General features: G+C 42.2%; 1 protein-coding gene across 4 annotated transcripts in view; it reads left to right on the plus strand.

The window, feature by feature from the left end:
* The window catches only part of PIK3AP1 (phosphoinositide-3-kinase adaptor protein 1), a 38,931-nt gene extending 21,363 nt beyond the window's left edge, over positions 1 to 17,568 (plus strand). For all 4 annotated transcript variants that reach the window (XM_054070817.1, XM_054070819.1, XM_054070820.1 and 1 more), the window contains 12 exons: positions 863 to 995; positions 1,635 to 1,831; positions 4,068 to 4,257; positions 7,916 to 8,011; positions 9,324 to 9,503; positions 10,296 to 10,358; positions 11,327 to 11,532; positions 13,126 to 13,198; positions 13,527 to 13,682; positions 15,419 to 15,489; positions 15,675 to 15,784; positions 16,853 to 17,568. In XM_054070817.1, coding sequence (XP_053926792.1) covers positions 863 to 995; positions 1,635 to 1,831; positions 4,068 to 4,257; positions 7,916 to 8,011; positions 9,324 to 9,503; positions 10,296 to 10,358; positions 11,327 to 11,532; positions 13,126 to 13,198; positions 13,527 to 13,682; positions 15,419 to 15,489; positions 15,675 to 15,784; positions 16,853 to 16,907 — 1,530 coding nt within the window. In that variant the 3' untranslated portion in view covers positions 16,908 to 17,568. The remainder of the gene's footprint in view (positions 1 to 862; positions 996 to 1,634; positions 1,832 to 4,067; positions 4,258 to 7,915; positions 8,012 to 9,323; positions 9,504 to 10,295; positions 10,359 to 11,326; positions 11,533 to 13,125; positions 13,199 to 13,526; positions 13,683 to 15,418; positions 15,490 to 15,674; positions 15,785 to 16,852) is intronic.
* Positions 17,569 to 20,427: the final 2,859 nt, after the last annotated feature.

The following is a 20,427-nucleotide window of genomic DNA, read 5'->3' on the forward strand; positions in this document are numbered from 1 at the left end:
GACTTGAAAAGATTGATATGACAGAACTTGATATAACAGGAAGTACCATAAAGAATAAATTATTTGGAAATTTTTATCTAAGAGTCCTTGGAAAAGATATGAAGAGATAACAAAGATTCATACTAGCAGAATGAAGTAGAGCAACATAGGATTATTTGTTTATTCTTAGCACTTATTTCTTTAAAGCCATTCCTCAGTTCTAGTGTTGTATTTTGCACAATTGGGGTAACTGAACCCTATTAGAGGGGTAAAACTTGCAGAAACATGTTGTCCAGATGTGTTGTCTTTGCTGATCAGTGATGTAGTGGAAGCCTACAGAGCAGTGTTGTTAGTTATCAGCATACCTGGAGCAGGGCGAGGCTGTCTTTCCCTTTCTTTTTAGTTCAAGTTGTGGAGCAGTTGGTACTGGGCTGTACATCTGGTTGAGGAATAGTCATGTTTTGCAGTCTTTGGCTAAGAACCAGTCCAAAAGCCAAACCCAGAGTAAACAACAGAGCAATTCAAAATGAAGTAGTTCATACTTAGAGCAGGACTGACGCTTCACCAGAACAGTTTCAGAACTAAGATTATAGCTGTCAAGGAAGTAGGTAGTAATGGTTTTCTGTTCTTCCAGTTGCAAGAGTGACTCTCATTGTACTCTGTCTTGTTGTGGAGTGTATGGTTCTCATCTGCTCAGATTAATTATACCCTGTTTCTAGACCAGGAAGGTATTCACATTCTTTGCTTGACCTAAACGTTGCTGCCTTGAGTGTTTATGTCTACTGTTTTCTCATACATGCTAAAGAAAGAAACAACCTATAAATCCCACCTTAACTGATTCTCCAGACTCCCCCAGACAAAATCACTTTCCATTTATCTCTAGGCCTTTAAAATAGTGCCATACAGCATTGATGCACTGGACAAACTGTTAACTGAATCACTCAAGAAGAATATTCCTGCCAGTGGTTTACACTTGTTTGGAATCAACCAGCTAGAAGAAGAAGATATGACAAGAAGTAAGTTGAAAGATTTTTGATTTCTTTAAAACTTAATCTGTGTCAGTTGTTTCGCCTTGGAGTGCCTTAACACCGTGGTGTGTGGTATCTACACAGGCTGTTTCAAAAAACCTTGGATCTCAGCCAGGAAGGTACATTTCTCGTGATGCCTAGAGAAGGGGGGGGGGTTGCCGTTCGAGTCGAGTGACGCTTTTTTATTATATGCATCAGTCTCACTTGCACTGTGACAGAAGCAGCTATGTAGGCTGCTTTGAACACAACTGAAGTGAAAACGTGATGCTCCCTCAAATCTGCTCTAAGGTACACAGTGAGCACTCAGCAGTTGGTTTCGTGTGACACAATTACATGGTTGCCTTACAGCAGCTGGATTCTACTGGAATGATGATCTAAGAGGTGCTTGCAAACCTGTGATCCATAGCATATATTAAGCTATTAAAGCTCATAGATCTCAAGCCTGTAGGTGCACTAGATACCTCAGTTAAATTGTGCAGTTAGCTCCATTTTGAAACTGCGTATGTATTTTACAGGGCTTTCACACCTGCTTTGGTCTCTGTGTTTGCTAGCAGTTTTGTTTCTCACCTACTGGCTCTGTCGTTGCTTTAGAGAAGCTTTGATTTTAACAGTCTCCTGTTCTTACAGATCAGAGGGATGAGGAGTTGCCAACACTGCTTCACTTTTCTGCAAGATATGGGCTGAAGAACCTCACTGCCTTGCTGCTTACATGCCCTGGAGCACTGCAGGCCTATAGTGTAGCCAACAAATATGGCCACTATCCAAACACCATAGCAGAAAAGCACGGCTTTAAGGACCTCCGCCAATTCATTGATGAATATGTGGTAAGAGGGAGCAGAAGTCCTTCTACATTGTCCCATGGCACATGTGGGCAGTGGCACTAAGCTTGGCACTTAGTATTATGGGAAGAATAAGGTAATAAAGGGCACAGTATGGTGTGGTAGGATGTAGAAGATGGACATCCAGCCACACTGAAAGCTTCCACGCTGGAGGGTTGGATGCGCCTCTGGAGCTGAGGAGGTTCTTGGAGCTTTTGCACAGAACAGATAAGAAGGAAGCGGAGACTGCTGGGCTCCGTTTCCTTATCATCCATCCATCTAATGAAGTTTCTGCAAGGGTGTGGTTGGTGCCTGGTGTACTCTTCTAACCTCTGATCTTGGCAAAACCATGGCCCCTGTATCCCTCTTATTGTAGGTAGCAATATAGGAACAGAATATGTTCAGGAAGGTGCAGTCTGAGATGCTCTGATTAGTCGTGGTATAGTCTGGATTGCTTATTAGCTCGTTCATAGCTGATCTGTGTAGTCTGTCTACTCCACTTGAAATCCATTTCTTCCTGTGTTAGGATAGCTGCTCATATCCTACTTGTTCTCTCTGAGAGCCCAGTCCACAATTCAGTTCTCTTTGAGCTAACCCCATTCCCAGGAAACAGCACACTGGCTTTTCTAGATTGTGGCATGGACCTGACCTCAGCTGCTGCAGGCAATTGTTTCTGTGGGGTCCTTGGGTGTGCATGGGGTCTATACTTTTTTTTTTCTCCGTTCGAGTTGTTTCCTGCCTGTATGCTTCAAAATAAAAAGCAGCTCCTTGACTCAGATCACACAAATTCTTGGGCAGATTTTATTTGCCTTTGCTTTCAGTTGAAAAGTTGTGGGTAATTGTCCCTAACAGTTGTCTGAATGGTGGGTGATAGGTCTGCCAGCCTTAGTGTGGTTTTGCCAGCCTGTTACAGTACAGTTTAAGCCTTATTTAGGAGGCATGGGGGATCTGGGGCTTACTTCTTGACATAAGCATGCGTTAGGATTATGCTTTAGAGCTAAAGAAAGATCATTTACTGTTCTGAGATCAGGAAGGCTGCAGAAACTGTAAACTGTGTGATTAAAATCTTTGCATTGCATTAAGTGAGAGATGCTTAGGAAGTTGATCCAACTCTTCATGCTGTACTATGCTTCTGCTGTGTCCTCTCCATCAGCACAGTGACTAAGCTGTGTTAAGAGTAGATCCTGCTTGCTGACCAAGCTATCCGTGCAGCTTAGTAGGAGAGGACACAAATGATCTGCACCAGTGTGTTCACTGCAAGGTAGTAGCTAGAAGCACTATTATTATGGATATCTGAAAATCGCAGTAAACCCCTTTACTCATCTAATTTTCTCCCTGGCAAAAATTCCTCTGGGCCTCCCTAAGGCACTGCATGAGCTACCTCCCTGACCCACGCTGACTGTGGAGGGAAGCAGGCGTAGAGAGTTTTGACACACATGCCCTGTGAATTGGAGGCCTATGAGGTAGTGGTTGTGGATTGAAGAATATCTTGTAGTACTGCAAACGATTGAGACGGCTGTGCTTGTGGCATAGTTGGAACTTGGAAAGAAGGCTGGGATGAAGCTTTACATTTTGCTTCCTTGCATGGTTTGTTGAACATCTGCACTGCCCTCCCCTCCCTCCCACCCCATGTTGCAAATATACGAGAAAGGGTTCTGCTGTCCTGTGAATTGAAAGTTGCCTGTATTACCTGAACAACTGCCTGTTGTGAGGTTTCCTGTTAATCTCTTAGAAAAGGGTCTGTGTACTCCCACTCTGGGTGTGATGTGCTGCTGTTAATGCCAAGAAACTGAAACTGAATCTACACCATAGCTAAAACTTGGCTTTCTTGTAAGTGCTATGCTTGTGGCAAGCTCTTCCCCTTTTGGTCAGCTACACTTACCCCAAAATAGCCTTTGACAAGCATTTGTATTTTTAGAATGAGCTTTGCTTGTGTTCTAGGAGTTTGCAGACATCAGGTAGAACATGAAACTGGAGGGGATGAGAAGCTGTAATGGCTATTCAGAATGTGTCAGCACCAACTTGTTTCACCTTGATTACAACATAGATCTTGAAGGCTGGGCCCAGATAGCTGTAGTGAGGGCTTAGTTCCTTTGAGAAGCCTTATTGAGCTGCTTTTTGAAGTTCATTGTTTCCATCAGTGGTGGGAGAGCGAGATATCTTTTTCTTGCTTTGATTCTCCAGATTCTTTTTATTTCAATGAGACTTGAACATTTTTTTCCTTGCCCTCCTTCCTTTCCAGGAAACTGCAGATATGCTGAAGAATCACATTAAGGAAGAGCTGATGCAAGGTGAAGAGGATGAGTCTGTATATGAGTCCATGGCTCATCTGTCCACTGATCTGTTAATGAAATGTTCCTTGAATCCTGGCTCTGATGAAGAACTTTATGAATCCATGGCTGGATTTGTCCCTGGTGCCTCAGAAGATCTTTGTATGTATTTTCATAGAATCATAGAATTGTAGGATGGTCTGGGTTGGAAGGGACCTCTAAAAGTCATCTAGTCCAACCCCTGTGCATTGAGCAGAGATACCTTCAGCTACATCAGGGTGCTCGGGGCCCCTGTCCAAGAGGCCTGAGCTGCTCTGTCTGTTATACCCAGTAGTGCCTTCACTTGAGTTTCAGAGTAAGGGCTCATTATAGCTTTTCTGCTCTCACCACAAGGAAACCATGCTCCAGTTCTGATGTTGTCTGGCTGATAGAATTGTTTTAAACCTTTCTTTGATTGCGCAAGATCAAGAGGTCCTTCCTCAGTGCTTTGAGGATTCCCCGAATCCTAAGCAAGTGAATTAGCATTAGAATAAATTTTGTACCACGTTTTACTTCTCCCTCCTGAGATCCAGGGACTCTTTGACTTACAGACACTGGTAGGAAAGGACACCGTAAAGTGTGATTTTACTGACAACTGGGAAACTGAAAAAAAAGGAGATGAGCTTCTACCTCAGCACTTGGCTTGTTGATAAAAATTTAGAGCTAATTCTGATAAATATGCAGGTGCTTAACTTTTTCGCCATTCTACTAATATTCACGGAGGCTGACTGCAAATATCGAGTTAAATACTGACGTTAAGCAACTGTAACTTTGCTGTTCTTACTTATCTGCCTATTTGATCTAACTTCATCCCAACGATATATTTTATGACTCCCATGATGAACACAGAATCTAGCTTATTATAGTTTAAGTATCTGCATAAGGGCTTCTGGTGTTTCTGCAGTTTTAAGTGTGCTGCCTCAGGGGAAAATCTTTCTGACTGAAACATTTTTTCTTATGGACTGTATCTGTCCTGGGCTGTTTTTCTTCTCTCTTGATTAAACAATGTTATAAAACACATTTTCATTGATGATGGAGTCCAGAGGACTGTCGATTCTCTGCCTGAAATCATAAACTCTTCTCTTCGCAGTTTTGGTTGACTGCTGCAGGAATAGTATTTCTACAGAAATAAAGATTATTCTGCCTTCAGGTGCAGAAAAGCAGCAAGGCTGGTTAGATTCCTAGGGAACAAAACTGCTTTTGTCTGCAATAACGGGGATGGATGTTTCTAGATGTTTGGAAGCTCCGTCTGCCATCAGTGCACTTCTGAATGGAGTTGATTGACTAAGTCTGTGGAGGGGGGAAAAAACATGTGTGAAACCACTGAGCCCAGCTTGTCTTCTTTTGCCCCTGAAATGTCCAGGTCTTCCAGAAACTGTGCAGGAGATATTCCTTTCTTTCATGGGTGCAAATCAAGTTCCCTATAATTTAACGGATTTGAACTGGACTCAGAAAAGCATATCTGAAAGTAGTCTCATATTGGTTCAGATTTAGGTCAGAATTGCTTCCTCTCAAGAAAAGCTTTTGGTGGTCCTGCAGACTGTTGGAAGAACTAATTGTTTTAAGGTGCTTGTTTCTTTACTGAAGATCGCCACATCAATGTCTGCTGCCTCAGTTGCTTGTATGCATATCCCTTTGTCTGTTTCTGTCAAACAAGCCACATAAGTTAAACAGTTCAAGTACAGAGATTTTCCTCACTCTGACTGACAGATCTCAGGGAGGAGTTTGGCTGGTGTTTGGGATGAATATACAAAACAGAGCCTGCTTGGCTAGGAAGGGTTGCCATGGGATAAGAAAGGTTGTGAATTTGAAGACCAAGTCAGATTGTTTTCCTTAAGCCTCCTTAGTAGCCAAGGCCCAGAAGGCATCCTTTCTGTGGGGGAAGCTTCTGCAGGCACAGCCACATCAGTAGGATGGTAGAGGTCTCTGGAATCAGCACCAGAAAGTTCATCTGGTGTGCAAATGTGTTGCAGGCTCTGCAGGGCTAGTAGGACTAGAAAGGTAAAAAGCCAGGCTGTAGATACTTAGGATTTCTTTACTGGGAAGCAGAGCTGAATAAGTCTGCTTTAAAATATTTTCCTTATCAGTGAGATGCTGTGTATGGCTTATCTGTAATACCTCAGCAAGGAATGTGAGTGTCTCCTGCTTCTTCTGGAATTCTCAGAGTTTGTTGCTCCTGCACAAACTTCTCTGTTACCTTCTACTCAGAAGTCTTTGTACCGAAAATCTGTGTTTTTCTTATGCAGTCTGTTAGCCTGAGGAATATTTACAGGCTTGTCTGTAACAGTGCTTAAAATCTACCTGTATTGTAACAGGTAAAGTTAAATTGGCACAACGCTCCACACTTAATATTGGTTCTCTCAAAGAGAAAATGTTTCAATATTAATTGGAATACCAGCACATAGGTAAATCCTCGCTGAAATTAATGGGAGTGCTGGCTGGTTTAGCACTGCTATCACAGAGAAAGGCTTCAAGCTTTTGTACTGACAGAGCAACTCCTACTGAGGTACTGTCTCCAGGTCATAGTAGCCTTTAGGTGAGTAGTTACGGCTGTGGAGCAGAGGACAATGCTTGGACTATTTTAAGTGTAGCCATACTGTGGCAGCATGCCCGTTTATTGTGATAGAAATGTGCTTCCACCACAGTTTTTCAGAAACTGATAAAAGGAAAGTAACATACCACAGGGTCAATTTGTCTGGCATGAGCTGATTTGAGATCAAGGTAGCGCAGGGCTGGAGGAGCCATTGTAATAAGTTAAAACTAATACCAAATACTTGAGTACTGGAGTGCTCTGTTAGTTCTTGTATTCTTCATCTCACTTCTGATTTTTGAATGCATTTTTATGTGTTTTTATTCTCTGCATTTGGTCCTGGGGAAACAGAGGGAAAGTGCAGGAACTGTTCAAGGGCCAATTTAGTTTAAACTGATGCTGCATGAGAGCTGCACATATCTGGCTTAAGTTGTTGATTGTCCCTTTAAGTTTTGAGATAGATGATGGAATTAAAAAAATAGAAAAGGTTTTATTCACCTACAGAAAACTGCCTTCTGTTCTGCTGGAGCGAAGAGTGTTCTTTCCCAGGTAGATCTTTATGCCCTGAGCAGCGTAGATCATAAAGTACTCCTAACAAAATCAGTTTGAACTTACTAGCTCCTGCTGTTACCTTTTTTGCTGTTCTTTAATAATGAGACTGAATTGCCTTGTTTAGTTTCTTTTCATTAATATAATAGTTACCACTTCAGAAGAACACTTCCGTCTTATTACGCTTTTCAAAGTCCTGGCTCAGATCTATTGTCCTGTAATATGCAGACCTCCATCACCTAAAGTGTGTTGACTTTATATGTAACTCTATTTCACATATAAATAAGTTGTGCTGCCCTTATTCTACACTCTTGCATACCCTTTCACTCCTCCACTGTTTTTATTCTCTTGAGACCAAGTTTTCAACACTGTCCTCTTTGATTTTTATTTTTTCCTTAGTAATTGTGAGGATAACAGCCTCCCTGTCATCCTTGAGCAAACTGAAAGGATTGTGTACAAAAATATAACTGCTTATACAGCTCTGAGTTGTGATTTATGCCAACACATTGAAACCTTTGCAGTTTAGGAGCCTTTTTTGAGGCAAATGTCTGTTTCCTGTGTTCCTCTTTGATTTTCATCATAAACCAAAGGTCCGGTCAGAAATATATTGTGTCATACACCATGTATGTTTTATATTCATATTATGTTATTCCACATGTCTAATGGCACAATCATTAGATTAATATTTCTGGTTTTTTTCAGATGTAGAGATGCTTCAGTCCAAACCAGAGACTCCAATTGCTGGAGGTGAAGTTTCTCTCACTACAAAAGACTCAATGCTCCGCAAGTTTTTAGAAGGTGGGACGTGTTTGGAAAGAAGGATGGCTGTAGCACAGTTAAAGCAATTAAATGGAACTTGAGATTTCTCCTTAATCTGTTAAGTAGAGGAGCTAGTCCACACTGCTTGACATTGTCATCTTTGTGTTAGTGAGTACAAACAAGGCCTGACAGAAAAAGAAACTTATGAGGTGATTTCACAAATGTGGTTAGTTTTTTTACGAAAGAGGAGTGATTTCTAGTTCCAGTCCCTGCCTACTAGTGAGTAGGAATGGCTGTCTTTTCTCCTTGTTTTAGCGATGGGAATTAATTCTGGTGTCCTGATATGGGTGCAAGCTCTCCTTTACACCTCATGGGCGGTATAAAGCAGAACAGCCTAAGGTAGTGATGAATTTTGATTCAGACGCTTTGTTCAAAACTCCATCCATTGAAACCAGCAGCCTGGAAAAAGGAAAAGAACTGTTGGCTACCCAACCTGATACATGCTCTGCCTCCTCTGACCAAAGCCAGACCATAGCTCCATGCTGAGCATGATCAGGTTGTCCAAAACTTTTGCTGACTCGTCATGTTCCATGGGATACAAACTCACTTTTTGTGGGTTACCCAGATGGACTCAGAGCAAGATTAACTCTGGGACTCTTAACATATTGGTCTGTGTTCCCCACCAAAACCAATGTTCTGACAGTCTCATTGCATTGACTCAACTGGATGTTACAGCATCATTAAAGGAAAGTCAGCCCAGTGGTAATAGTATTCACTTGTGACTTGGTAACAGAGTAGGGAGCGAGTCCAGTGGCTTAATTCTTTTTGTCAGCATGCGAACAGGGGGAAGTAGCTTTTAAATAAGGTATGACAGCATTGGATGATTTTGCAGTCATGTTAGGATAGAATAGAATGGAGATGATGAGGTGGTATAATGGTAGCTGGGCCTTGTTAGGTACAGATGTGTGTACCCAGTTCCCTCTGAGATGCGTTGTTCTGAGATAAAATATATTTTCAGCTGATGGTGACTGCTCATCTTGGACAGAGGAATAATTCTCTCTAGTATTTTGTAGACCATCACAGGTAGCTTTCAGAAACCAGTTCTCTATTTGATTTGTTAAATGTTACGATATTTTAATTAACTAGAATTAATTGAACAAATTATTCCTTGAGTTCTTAAAAACATTTATGAGACTACAAGGGCTTTGGTGCTTTAAATCACTACAGAAGTTGATGGTTTGCCTGTGAAATGGCCACCTTGGCAAGAATGTGGTACATAGTGCATCTGAAGAGATCCGGTGTTCAGTGAACTGGCCAGATTGTTTTTCTTACAAACTCTATTCTGTTGTAGGCAATAACATGGATGTACCAGATTCAGAGGAAGGAGTTTACCAGCAGTACGGTGAAGATGTGTACTACTCAATGGAACAAGATATTTTTCCAAAGGAAATGGCTAGCAGACCTCCAGTTCCTGTTCCAAGACCAGAATCCAGCTCTCCACAGCCAGATAATGAGCTGTACATATCCAAAAGTGAGTTGGGTACCAGGACCTAAACTGTAGAGCAGTCAACTATAGAATGGCCTTAACGTGGGCTCCGGTTGCCAAATAAAAGCCAAGAAAATCTACGCATTTCTAGGACCCATGGTTTGTTTGGCTCTGGAGCCTTACTCTGTAAGAGCTGTATTACCTTTGGGATCCAATTTCAGGTCTGTTTTTCATCTTTTGCTTTTTCTGAAAATGTGGAGGTGGTGTATCCTGCTGTCTTGACCTGAGCTTGCTCTTAATGAAGGCAGTAAAACAACAGATTCCCCCAAATGGGATAAATAAATCCAACTAAATAGGAAAGTTCCTGATATTATAAGGACACAATAAAGCTAATAAATCCAGACATTGCTGCTCTCTAATGTTATCATTGATTCAATAGCATTTGTATAGGACATGATTCTATACCTCAATACTTCCCTCTGAGGTGAGGTTTAATTGAAATTGAAGAATATTGTGCATCTTATTTTGCTAGGCAGTTTTGGAAATCTTGGATGAATTTCATAAACATCCTAACAAGAACTACTGTAACATGGGAGAGTAATTTTAGTGACTCCTGTGGGGAAAGCATACCCAAATTTCTCTTAGAGGTGGCTGAGCTAAATTCGTTGAGGTCAATGAAAGGGGAGTTCTACTGTACAACTCTTTATCTGGTTTTCATCAGTGGACTTAGTAGGGTTACAGAAGCATTCCAGAACTGTGTATGCTTCCCGTATTCATCCTTGCTATTTCTGACTTCATAAGATGCATTTCGTAGTCTAAAAAGTGTTTGTTTTACAGTTTTTGCACAGAAAGCTCAAAGACCTGAGAATATCTATGTCCCTAGAGGAAAGCTTAAAAAAGGTAAGTCAGAAGTTCACCCTGAGAATCTTTCTGGTAATCCAAAAGCCAATCTGCTAGGTAACTTAATTTCTGTGAAATATGACATAACAGTCTGTTTTACATTGTGCAGGGGATAATAGTCCTGTATGAATGACCCAACCTTTCTGACCTCGTGTGACATTGGAAAGTTTTTATAATTGCAGAGTGTGAGAGGAGTACCCTTTTTGTCACCTCCTGTATATATCCCGTCTTGGAGTTTATCCTCAGTCAGGATCATAGTGATCATTGAAGTCCTTTTTTATGCTGCGGCCTCCATTACTTCATGGAGTTGATGTCCCACTTTTGATCCTCTGGATATAGCGATGGCCTGTTGATTATCTCCTGGGATTTAACCTTTAGTGAACTACTTGCCATTGATCTCTGCACTTCCAAAACTGTGCCCTTATTCTTTCACCTCTTATCCTGTGCGCTACCAGAGTTTCAGGAACCATACCTGAGCTTTTACCTCATGTGTTGTGAACTCCTCTTTATGTTGCAAATGAGCCATCATCAGTAGGATGTGTTTTCACCTTTCTGTTTCTGGAGTTAGACTGCACAGGTTGTCTAGGAAGAGTATAGCTTTCTGACTGCCAAGGTGAAAGATCCGTTTTGTGGATTGCTGAGTTGAGAGAGATTTTTGCAGTGAGGAAGCAGAGTACTTTGAGGAGTACGTTTTGTGCTGTTCACTTAAACTCTGTTTTTAATAACGGAGATTATCCCTGGGACATATTTGCGTACAAGGCTACCTCTCATCTGGGCTTTTAGCCCTGACAAATAGCAGGATGGCATAATGACAAAACATTCTTCTGGTTAGGGAAGCATTCAGCCTGTAATAATGATTTTTTTCTTTGCATTTCTGCTGTATCAAGGGTGCTCGAGTTTCTTTGTATTCAGTGAGGAGGGCAGATGCCACAAGTTCAATAATATTTTTGATGTTCTTCTCTCTTCAGAGACAATAGTCAGGCCTGTAAGGGACCAATCTCAATCAAGCATATATGATCCATTTGCTGGAATGAAAACGCCAGGTCAACGGCAACTCATTACCTTACAGGAGCAAGTGAAAATGGGCATACTCACCGTTGATGAAGCGGTACTTCATTTTAAGGAGTGGCAACTGAACCAGAAAAAGAGATCAGAATCATTCCGGTTCCAGCAGGTACAGGCACATTCCACTGTTTAAGAAATACAGCTGTCTCTCTAGGTATATATCACAAGCTGTTCAGTGTGGCACATTTCTTTCCTGGTTGGAACAGGAAGACTGTGAACACAGTCCCCCAGCTAAGCAGAGTTCTCTCCTGACAGGGAGGGGCTGTTCCCACATGCTTCAAACAAGTAGCTGTTTTTACAGATCTTTTTGGTTTTTGGTAGTATTGCTAGTTTTTGGAGATCTGTGCACTAAGAATTGAGCAACATGCAGTTGGGATAAGTCACCTTTCTAGAGGTTACCTAGCAGCTACCTGCTGGCAGGTAACTTCTGTGATGAACATCTAGCTTGTCAGTTCTCATCCATTTCAGATCCATGAAGACTCAGGGTCTCAGATGGTGCATTGGCTTTAAAGTCTGTCTTGTAGATGATCTGATCCCTGCCTGGGTGTTTGATGGCTGCAAGGCTACCTGCTCTCTGCAGCTGGGCAGCGTCCTGTAGCAGTCATTAGTGAAAGTATGGTGTTTGTGTGGTTTAGCTGAATGAGGGACTTGTCATGTCAGCAGCAGCAACCTAATAACTGGTGGAACTAGCAATCACTGTTTAAAATTCTCAAATTAGTGTGGGGTTTCCTCTTTAAAACCACTGCCTGCTTATTTTGGAGCATTGCATACATGCTGCAGCAGTCTGCTCTCTCACTTCAGGTGCTGGTCTCTGGTATGTGACATTGTTTGGGGAGCTGTCTGAACAAAGCCAAGACTTTTCTTGTCCTAATTCTCACTTGCAAGGGTCCTCTCTACCTGGGAACAGTCAGAGGAATTCCTTCTTCTGTCAAAAAAGAATGCAGTGCTACTTTAGTACGTGTCTGTAGCAGAGATGAAGTGACATGCTCTGTGCCCCATCCCATGAGCAACTTTCAAAGTCTGTGCTCCAGACCTTGCTTCATGATACAGCAAGTGCTCCATCTGCTCTTCCACCTATTCATGGGTTTCCTTCTCTTATATATGTACATATTTCCCTACTGGAAAAGTGTTTGGGTTTTTTTTTTTTTTCTCTCTCCACTCGTCCTTGCTGTAAGGTGCAGTCTGCTGCCAAACACTGGTGAAGAGACCTTGCTCCCAGTTACATTTCCAGATGTTGCCTCTTGCTCCAGTGGGGACATCCTGAATTCTTTCTGAATTGTCCGTCACACTCTGAGGTGCATAGCAGCCTCCTCTGTCTGCACAATCAGAATTATCAGTTTGCTAGTACAGAAGGGACTTGAATGTGGGTCTTGTTGCCGTGCCAGTGTCACCATGGAAGCAGAAAATAGAAGGAGTTCTACACCAAATATGCTACTTATTTGCAACTGTCTGTGAGTCTGTGAACTTGACCTTAACGTACACTGTGAACATCTGACAAAAACTTGGCTTTTGAAAGGCACACATGGATTTCTGAAGGGAACAGATTAAAACCTGTTGACATGGTTTGGACTTCAGCCAGGTCTTGCAGACTTCGTTACAACTTAGTTGCAAAGTTAGCTGAAGTATCAAATCAGTATTGCCAGAAAGCTGCTCATCCTCCTTTATCCAAAGTCCTGAAAAGAATATCTTTTGATGTTTTTAGGAAAATTTGAAACGGCTACGGGACAGCATAACCAGGAGGCAAATGGAGAAGCAAAAAAAAGATGGAAGTGCAGGTAACAGCCTTTGATTCTGCATTGGCTGATAATGAAGCGGCTAACGATATTAATGGGCTCTTCAGGCAGAAATATCTCCATGTGTACTGTAGTCAAGTGATATTTTAATATTCATGTCCATGTGCCTGTTGGCTAAAACATAGGGAAGTTGTTTTACTCTTCAGTTTTGCACACTAAAAGAAAGGATGCCCATGTCTGAGTGAACTCGATTCATTCATGTACTGTTTTGATTGCCCTTGAGTAACTGTGTTTAACTTTGTTTTTAGGTGCAAAGCTGTCTTGCAGAGGCTATACCTGCATAGACTCTTCTGTTCTTTTTCTCTTCCAGATTTGGAAATTACAGTACCCATTCGACATTCTCATAATACTTTAGGGAAACCAGAATGTGGAATATATGAATACGCCCCCAGGAAAAATGTTTTCCCACCAAAGAAGGAGTTAAAGAGGGGAGACTGGAAAACAGAAAGCACATCCAGCACAACAAGTAAGCAAACCCTGAGGGTTACCCTCTTTACAGAAAAGCTGGATGGAAAGCACCTCCCGAGCCTGACTCTGGAGTCAGCTCGGGGGACAGGACTGTCCTGAATCCCAGGTATTCTGTTCCTGAATCCCAGTATTGACACTGCCACCCCAAACCCTGCATGCCTCAGGCTGGTTATTCTGAAAAATTGTAAGAGCAACTCCAGATACATCAAATGGTTTGGGTATCTTGCATCTGTGTCTCTGCAGAAGGAGAACTTGAAAGCTCAGTGGAAAAATCCCTTGAGCCTCCTCAGGGAAGGCATATCACCTGTCTTTAGTTCTGAAAAGTAGATGGCAGCTGCTGCCTTAAAAAAAAAGGAGGCTCCATTGCAGTGACTTCCAGCAGGCAGTTTGCTCTTCTGGTCTGAACTGTATAGTTACATTGCAGGCTGGGAACCAGTCTCTATGTGTCGTTTCCTCAATTGTCATAGATGAAGGATAGCATTTTTCACTGGTAACTTTTTAACCTCTTGAGTGACTTGGACAGTCTGCACATCTCTGTATTTTGGGTTTTATTAGGTTTCATTTGTGCAAATTAAATCCCTACCTTCTTCTTACTACTGCAGACTGAGCAAATCTTGCAGAAATCGCTAAGATCAATTTGGTCTTCTGAAAGGAAAACAGCCCCTGTGAGGTTACCACCTTTGTAGCTCTTGGCAAGATATGGCTGGCACGTATCCAGAGTAGGTGCCGGAGGTAGCTGACTAAGCCAGTAACTTGCGTGTAAGCAGTTGTGAGAGAAATGCAAATGAGCCCACGGAGTTCTCTGTGTACAGCTTGGCTCTCTTTCCTGTGACATGGTTGTGAGAATGGACACTTATGCAGTATTTTTCACTCTTAAGAGCTGCTGTTTTTACCAGCTAATAATGAGAGCTGCCTCACTAAGACTAGGGAGGGACTGCATCTTATGAGAAAACCTCTAGTCTTCATTTCATTGTGTAGGTTTCTGAATTAGAGTCTCAGTATTGCACAGCCCCATAGAACATTATGTATTTGTGACTGAAACCAGCCATAGCGGTGTAAGATGTGTTTGTGAGTTGCTGCCCCCTTCAGAGAGAGCATGAGTAATTCAAAAAACATTGCTTGTTCTGAGCCCGTGCTGGTTAAATGGGTTTGCAGAAATGGCTGCTGAACGTTGTTTGAACAAACCTGTGATTTTTAGCTCTGAAATAGAAATATTCTTGTGATGAGTAAGGATCCTTGTCAGAGGAGGTAGTGAACACTTATTGGAAGCAGTAACCTCTCAAGCAGTGACTTATTCCAGGAATGAATGTGTGACAGTGGTCAGAGCCATCTACATCCACACAGTTGTAAAGGACATAGGGACCAATAATTTAAATACACAGAAATGTTGGGTGTATGGCACGTGTGAAGATACTTACCTGACTTGCCAGGTGACACTGGCACTGGATCCTTTCAGTTAGATTATGGTTGTGCGTATTTAACCAGAAGGTTAGAGCAGAAATCTAGAAAGAAAGCAACACTGAGCAGTTTGTCCCTGCGCTCTGTGTTTTATGAAATGCCGTTGTTTGGATCAATGTGTGAACAATAATAATGGAAATAAATTAATCTTGATGAGCATTAAATGATGTGTGCAAGAGGCAAGCATGAGTCTAGGAGGAGTCCTGAATTAGCGATTTGGTATTAAATCACCAGGATTTAATAATGGATTTGTTTTCTCTTGTTTACTCACTCCAGGTAGTGCAAGTAACCGCTCAAGCACTCGGAGCATATTGAGTGTCAGCAGTGGGATGGAAGGGGACAGTGAGGTAAGCTCTTACCTCTGCTATATATTGAGACACTGTTCTTAAGCACATGCCTTTACTATCGTGCAGAAGAAAAGGAGTTCGGGGATGGCATTGATTTTTGCAGAAGTGGCAAAATAGCACTTCTGTTGTGAAGCTAACAAGAAGGAAATTCTGCTGGTTTGTAACTTCTTTTGTTCATTTTATAGGACAATGAAGTTCCAGACACAGCTAGAAGCCGCAGCCCAGTTGCTCACCAAGCAGAGAGGCTGCCTTTCCCAGAAAGACCTCCCAGAGTGCCTCCTCGAGGTGCAAGCAGGTAAAGCTAAAATGCAGCTCAGACACTAGCATTCAGTGAATTAGTATGGAAACACTGGCCAGAAAGCACAGCAGGAAGCAAGTGTCTTTCAACAAAATCTAACGATTATCTATAAACACACACTATTAGGAGTTGTAAGATTCTTGTTTCTGATTTGTAATGCTTAGTGGAATTGGTTTCCAAGTTGGTATCATGTCTATCACAATGCTGTTACTGTGGTTCCTGCTCTGCAAGGGACAATGCTACTGAAGCGCACAGCACTTGCCATAGTGAGACTGACACAGCTGGAGTAGCATCCTGCCCGACAGAGCCTTAGTACCTGATCCTGGTGAGAAGATCCTCTCGGAACATGCAAAGCGTAGTGCAGAGGGAATTCCCTTTTGGCATTCCCTTGGACTTTGTTTCCTTTTACAAATTTCAGATCTCTCCAAAGCACGCTTGTTTACATGTACAATTGGCCTCAAAATAAGAACTGCACTGGTTATATAAAAGGTGTTGAAGGGTCTTGCCTTGATTTGGCCAGACCACCACAAACTTCAGTAACTTGTAAACTTTCCTTTGGCCCAACCAGTGCAAGTCTATGAAGTCCAGGCTCCAGAGGCTTATCTAAGTACAAATGCTAATAATATTCTCCATCTGTTAAAACAGTACTTACTAATGTGTGGGTGCAGTAAGTCCCGTATGTTGGCTTGGCTCTGGCAAGAATATAGCCGGAATTTATATGTAGTTAGTATGAAAAAGAATTTTTGAGTCTTTTGATTTTTTCCTATTGCTTTTCATCTAAATTTCAGGAGAAAGATATTATACAATCAGTTTTACTCCAGTGAGGTATTATGGCATCTCTTTCAGTAATAGTAGAATTACTGCAGCTGCAAAGCAGAATGAACTTGGATAGGAACAGGACTCTGGCACCTTGGCATCTGCTCTGTTGCTGAATCACCGATAGCCTCTTTTTCTTGTATGACTGTTGCTTTTACAGTATTCTTAGCTATGATGTTACTGCATGCAATGTGTTGTACCAGAACCCTATTCTCTATTTTTTTTAATACTTCTGAATTCTTTTTGTAGGCCTGTAAGCTGTGAAAGCGTTTATCCTCCACCTGTGCCCCCAAGAGGTCGCTGAATCTCTCAACATCTGTGGAATATGAGATTTTTCTGTTTGCATGTGTGTTTGTACAGATATTTTTGGGTTGTTTTAAATTATTTGTAAGTGGGAGCCAAATGTTTTCTTCCCCATCATCCTCCCTAAAGCTCCAGTGACTTCCCATGTTTTTCACTGAGATTTCTTGGCCTTCTGTAATTTTTTGCTTGGGAGAATTTGTGCATTGGGACTTCAAAAAACAGTACCATTGTTGGGAAGGAGAATGCTGATGTGTGTCTTGGCAGCCCTGCACCAACATGAAGTTTCCCTTTGACCAAGAAAGAACACGTCCTTCTGCAAACTAAATCCTGATAAGCATTGTTACCAAAACCCTTGGTACAACCTATAAGGGCTAGACTGGAAAACGTGCTTGAATAAGTAAAGAAATTAATTTGTTTGAAGACTTTGTTTGAAGAACACTTATTACAGTAGGTGCGGGTGAATGTACTGCTGTTTAGTGTGACATTTTGAGTACAGGCATGCTGACCTTTCAGAAGGTGTGGACTCTCCCTCCAGCAATCATTAAGCTGTGGGAGGATGAGAAGTTGTCTTTATTCAAGGATATGTTTTGCATACAGCCTTAGTAATGCATTTCCCTTTCCCCTTCCCTCTCTGAAGAGGACAGACATGAAAATTCCCAAGGCAGCTGGTAAGGGACCTGCTATATCATAAAACAACTGTACTCGAACCTTTTTGGGAGGGGCGTGGTATTTTGTTACTTGAAATCACATGACTGACTTGTCAAATTAGAGGAAGAAATTGGCAGCAATGCTGTATTCTGTATCTCTTATATGTGCTCATTGTAGAAGCAATATGAAGGCATTTCACTTCACACACTGGAAGAGTATAGCCAGTCTCCAACAATAAATGCAGACAACTCACAAATACCAGCTGTGTGGTTAGCCTGCTGCAGTGGGAACAGGCAGCCTGGAGGGCTGGACTCAGCTTGCTTTACCTTTCCTTTCTAGTGATGTGAATCTGCAACAGCTGTGTCGAGCCTTTTTTCTCCTGAGGTCTTACAAATTTAAAGAGAGCTTCCTGTTTTGACTCTGTGTTCCAAATGTAAAAAGAATGTGAAGCAGAAATGAATTTTGATTCCTCATCTTAAGGGACCTGAATGACAGTAGTGAGGTGGTTTGGTTTATTTGGTTTTTGGTTTTGGTTTTTTTTTTTTGGTATTTTTTTTTCTCCCAGGCCTTGCAATCCTCTGTGCATATCCTGGTCCTTGGGCAACAAGTACAGGGCTGTTTGTCTGTGAGTGATGCAGATGGGAATTCTGCAAGATAACATTCAGAGCAGAGAATTAAGCATCATTCCCCCTTTTCCAGCCCTGAAAGAGATGTAGATACACCTGTATTAGGTGATCACTCAGGTACAGATGGGACACGTAAAGCTTCTGTCCAGTCATGTAAACTCCCCTTCATCTGTAAGAGAACAGGTGATAGAGTTGTAGGTACTTTCTCTTGCAGGGTGGCAAAGCCAATGTCTGGAGCTGCAGGAGTGACAAACAGCAACTGTGACTCAGCCAGTACCGGACGAAGGTGGAGAAGTCCCTGCTGCTCTGAAGGGTAGAGGCATAAGCTAAATATCATCTACATATGAAACTTGTAGGGCATGACTCCAAGTTCCATTCATATAGACTCTTCTTTGGCTGTTAGAGGGGTATAGGCCATATGCTACAGGCTTATAGCTAGAGGTCACCTTTTCTTTCCTCTTTTTTTTTTTTTTTTTAAAGGACGCCAGTGCCTTCTCAGTGCCTTCTCCAGTAACTCTGACACTACTGACTTTCACTGACAGAACAAGGGAATGGCAAGGTGGAAGCTGCTTTTGGGGTGCCATTCTTGGAACAGAACAAAGTTCCCAACCCTATTCAGTCAAATTGGAAGCAGGGAAGGAGGTTTTGGTGCTGAAATGAGAAAAATGGTAGCATGGATAAATGAAGGAAACGGGATAAGAGCAATAAACTAAAAGAGGAAATTCAACAGCTTAATTATCTACAGCTGTCATGCATGCTTTTGTTTGCATACAGCTTTGGTTTTGCTCCAAAGTTCCCAGCCTCCTTAGTACTGACTGCAGCTGTGCTCCAGAACTTGGGGCTCTGATGTGATAAGAGGAATTTTTCTGCTTCTATATGTGCCAGGCACAACATAAGGTAGAAATGTAGGATGTGGGGAAAAACTGTAGCAAGGCAGGAAGGAAAGAGCAAAATATGAAAGTGTGTCATGCAGAAGATTTCCTTCCAAAGCTGTTTGACTGAAGCAGACCAGGGATCAGTCTTCCTCAGCTAATTTTTAATTTTGAACCCTCTGCATGCTACAGCCAAATGTCTTATATGGGAGGGGTTTATTTGAACAGTATCTGAGCATTTGCCTTTGCACAAACTTAATAACATGGCTGCGAACTGAATTTTTATGCTAGTACTGCAGTGAGATGTTTTATAACTGAATTGCTGAAAAGCAGTTTCTAAGTAGCCTTTCAGTTGCTCTCCTGATGGTAGCTTAGATCCTTCCTTGGTCTGACCTGACCTATCATACAAACCCAGATACTAGTGGGGCTCTGGTTTGAGGGGAGGAGGAGATGAGCCAGGACAGGTGGGTCTGAGAAATATTGTGAAGGCAGTTTGTTCAGGCCCCTTCTGCACTGTGTGGAGGGAGGAAAATCCAGCTATAGTCTCAGGCATTCCCCCCTCACTTTCTCTTCACAACTTCTCCTGGATTAGTTTGGGATCTCACCAGTCAGCAAGGAGAAAACAAACAGTGGTGTTAAATGCAGGTAAACAAGTGTGATGCAGGCATGACTTTCATGACTCTAGCAGGCCAGCAGAGATACACCTTCTGAGCCACCAAAAACGGTTTCCACATTAGTTTTATTTAGTTGCTTTAAGCATTTTATGGCTCTGTATGGAGTCCTTGGATCTGTAAACTCATTGTGCTCGTGAGCAGGCAGTGCGTGTTGCCTCCGCCCGAGATAAGAAGCGCACTGAAACTGAAGCTCAGAAGAGACTGGAGAAGAAAACTGCATGCAACCATATTATTGGTTCCTCAAGAATACGCTTGGGGGGTGTTTCTGTTGAACAGCTCAAGGACTGAACAGATGATGAAATCACTGGTAAAAAGCAAATGGCCTTGCCACATGTAGGGGCATCAACCCATCCACCAAGCTCAGGTGGCAGCTGAGTGGTCTGGGGATAGCATTTGCTCTTCATGCAGTATGCCTCCCAACCCCCTGCAGCTGGCTCTGGCTGGCCCTGTTGTTGACTGAGAAGCTTAAGTGCTGAATAAACTGAAGATGCTGAAGTCTCCTCTCTCAGTCTCCCAAGGAAAAGCTACGCTATTTTGAACTGAGATGCAACAACTAGGAAGAAACATGCAGTGTTACCAAAGCTGTCTAGTTTTTCCTTTTTTAAACAATATAAACAGGGGTTATGAATGGGTTCTGACAAGCATATCTCTCTACAGTGACCTTGCTTCTGCTGTGTACATACCACCTGGAAAAGGGTTCA

The sequence above is a fragment of the Cuculus canorus genome, chromosome 7 (assembly GCF_017976375.1).
Source record: "Cuculus canorus isolate bCucCan1 chromosome 7, bCucCan1.pri, whole genome shotgun sequence".
Taxonomy (NCBI): domain Eukaryota; kingdom Metazoa; phylum Chordata; class Aves; order Cuculiformes; family Cuculidae; genus Cuculus; species Cuculus canorus.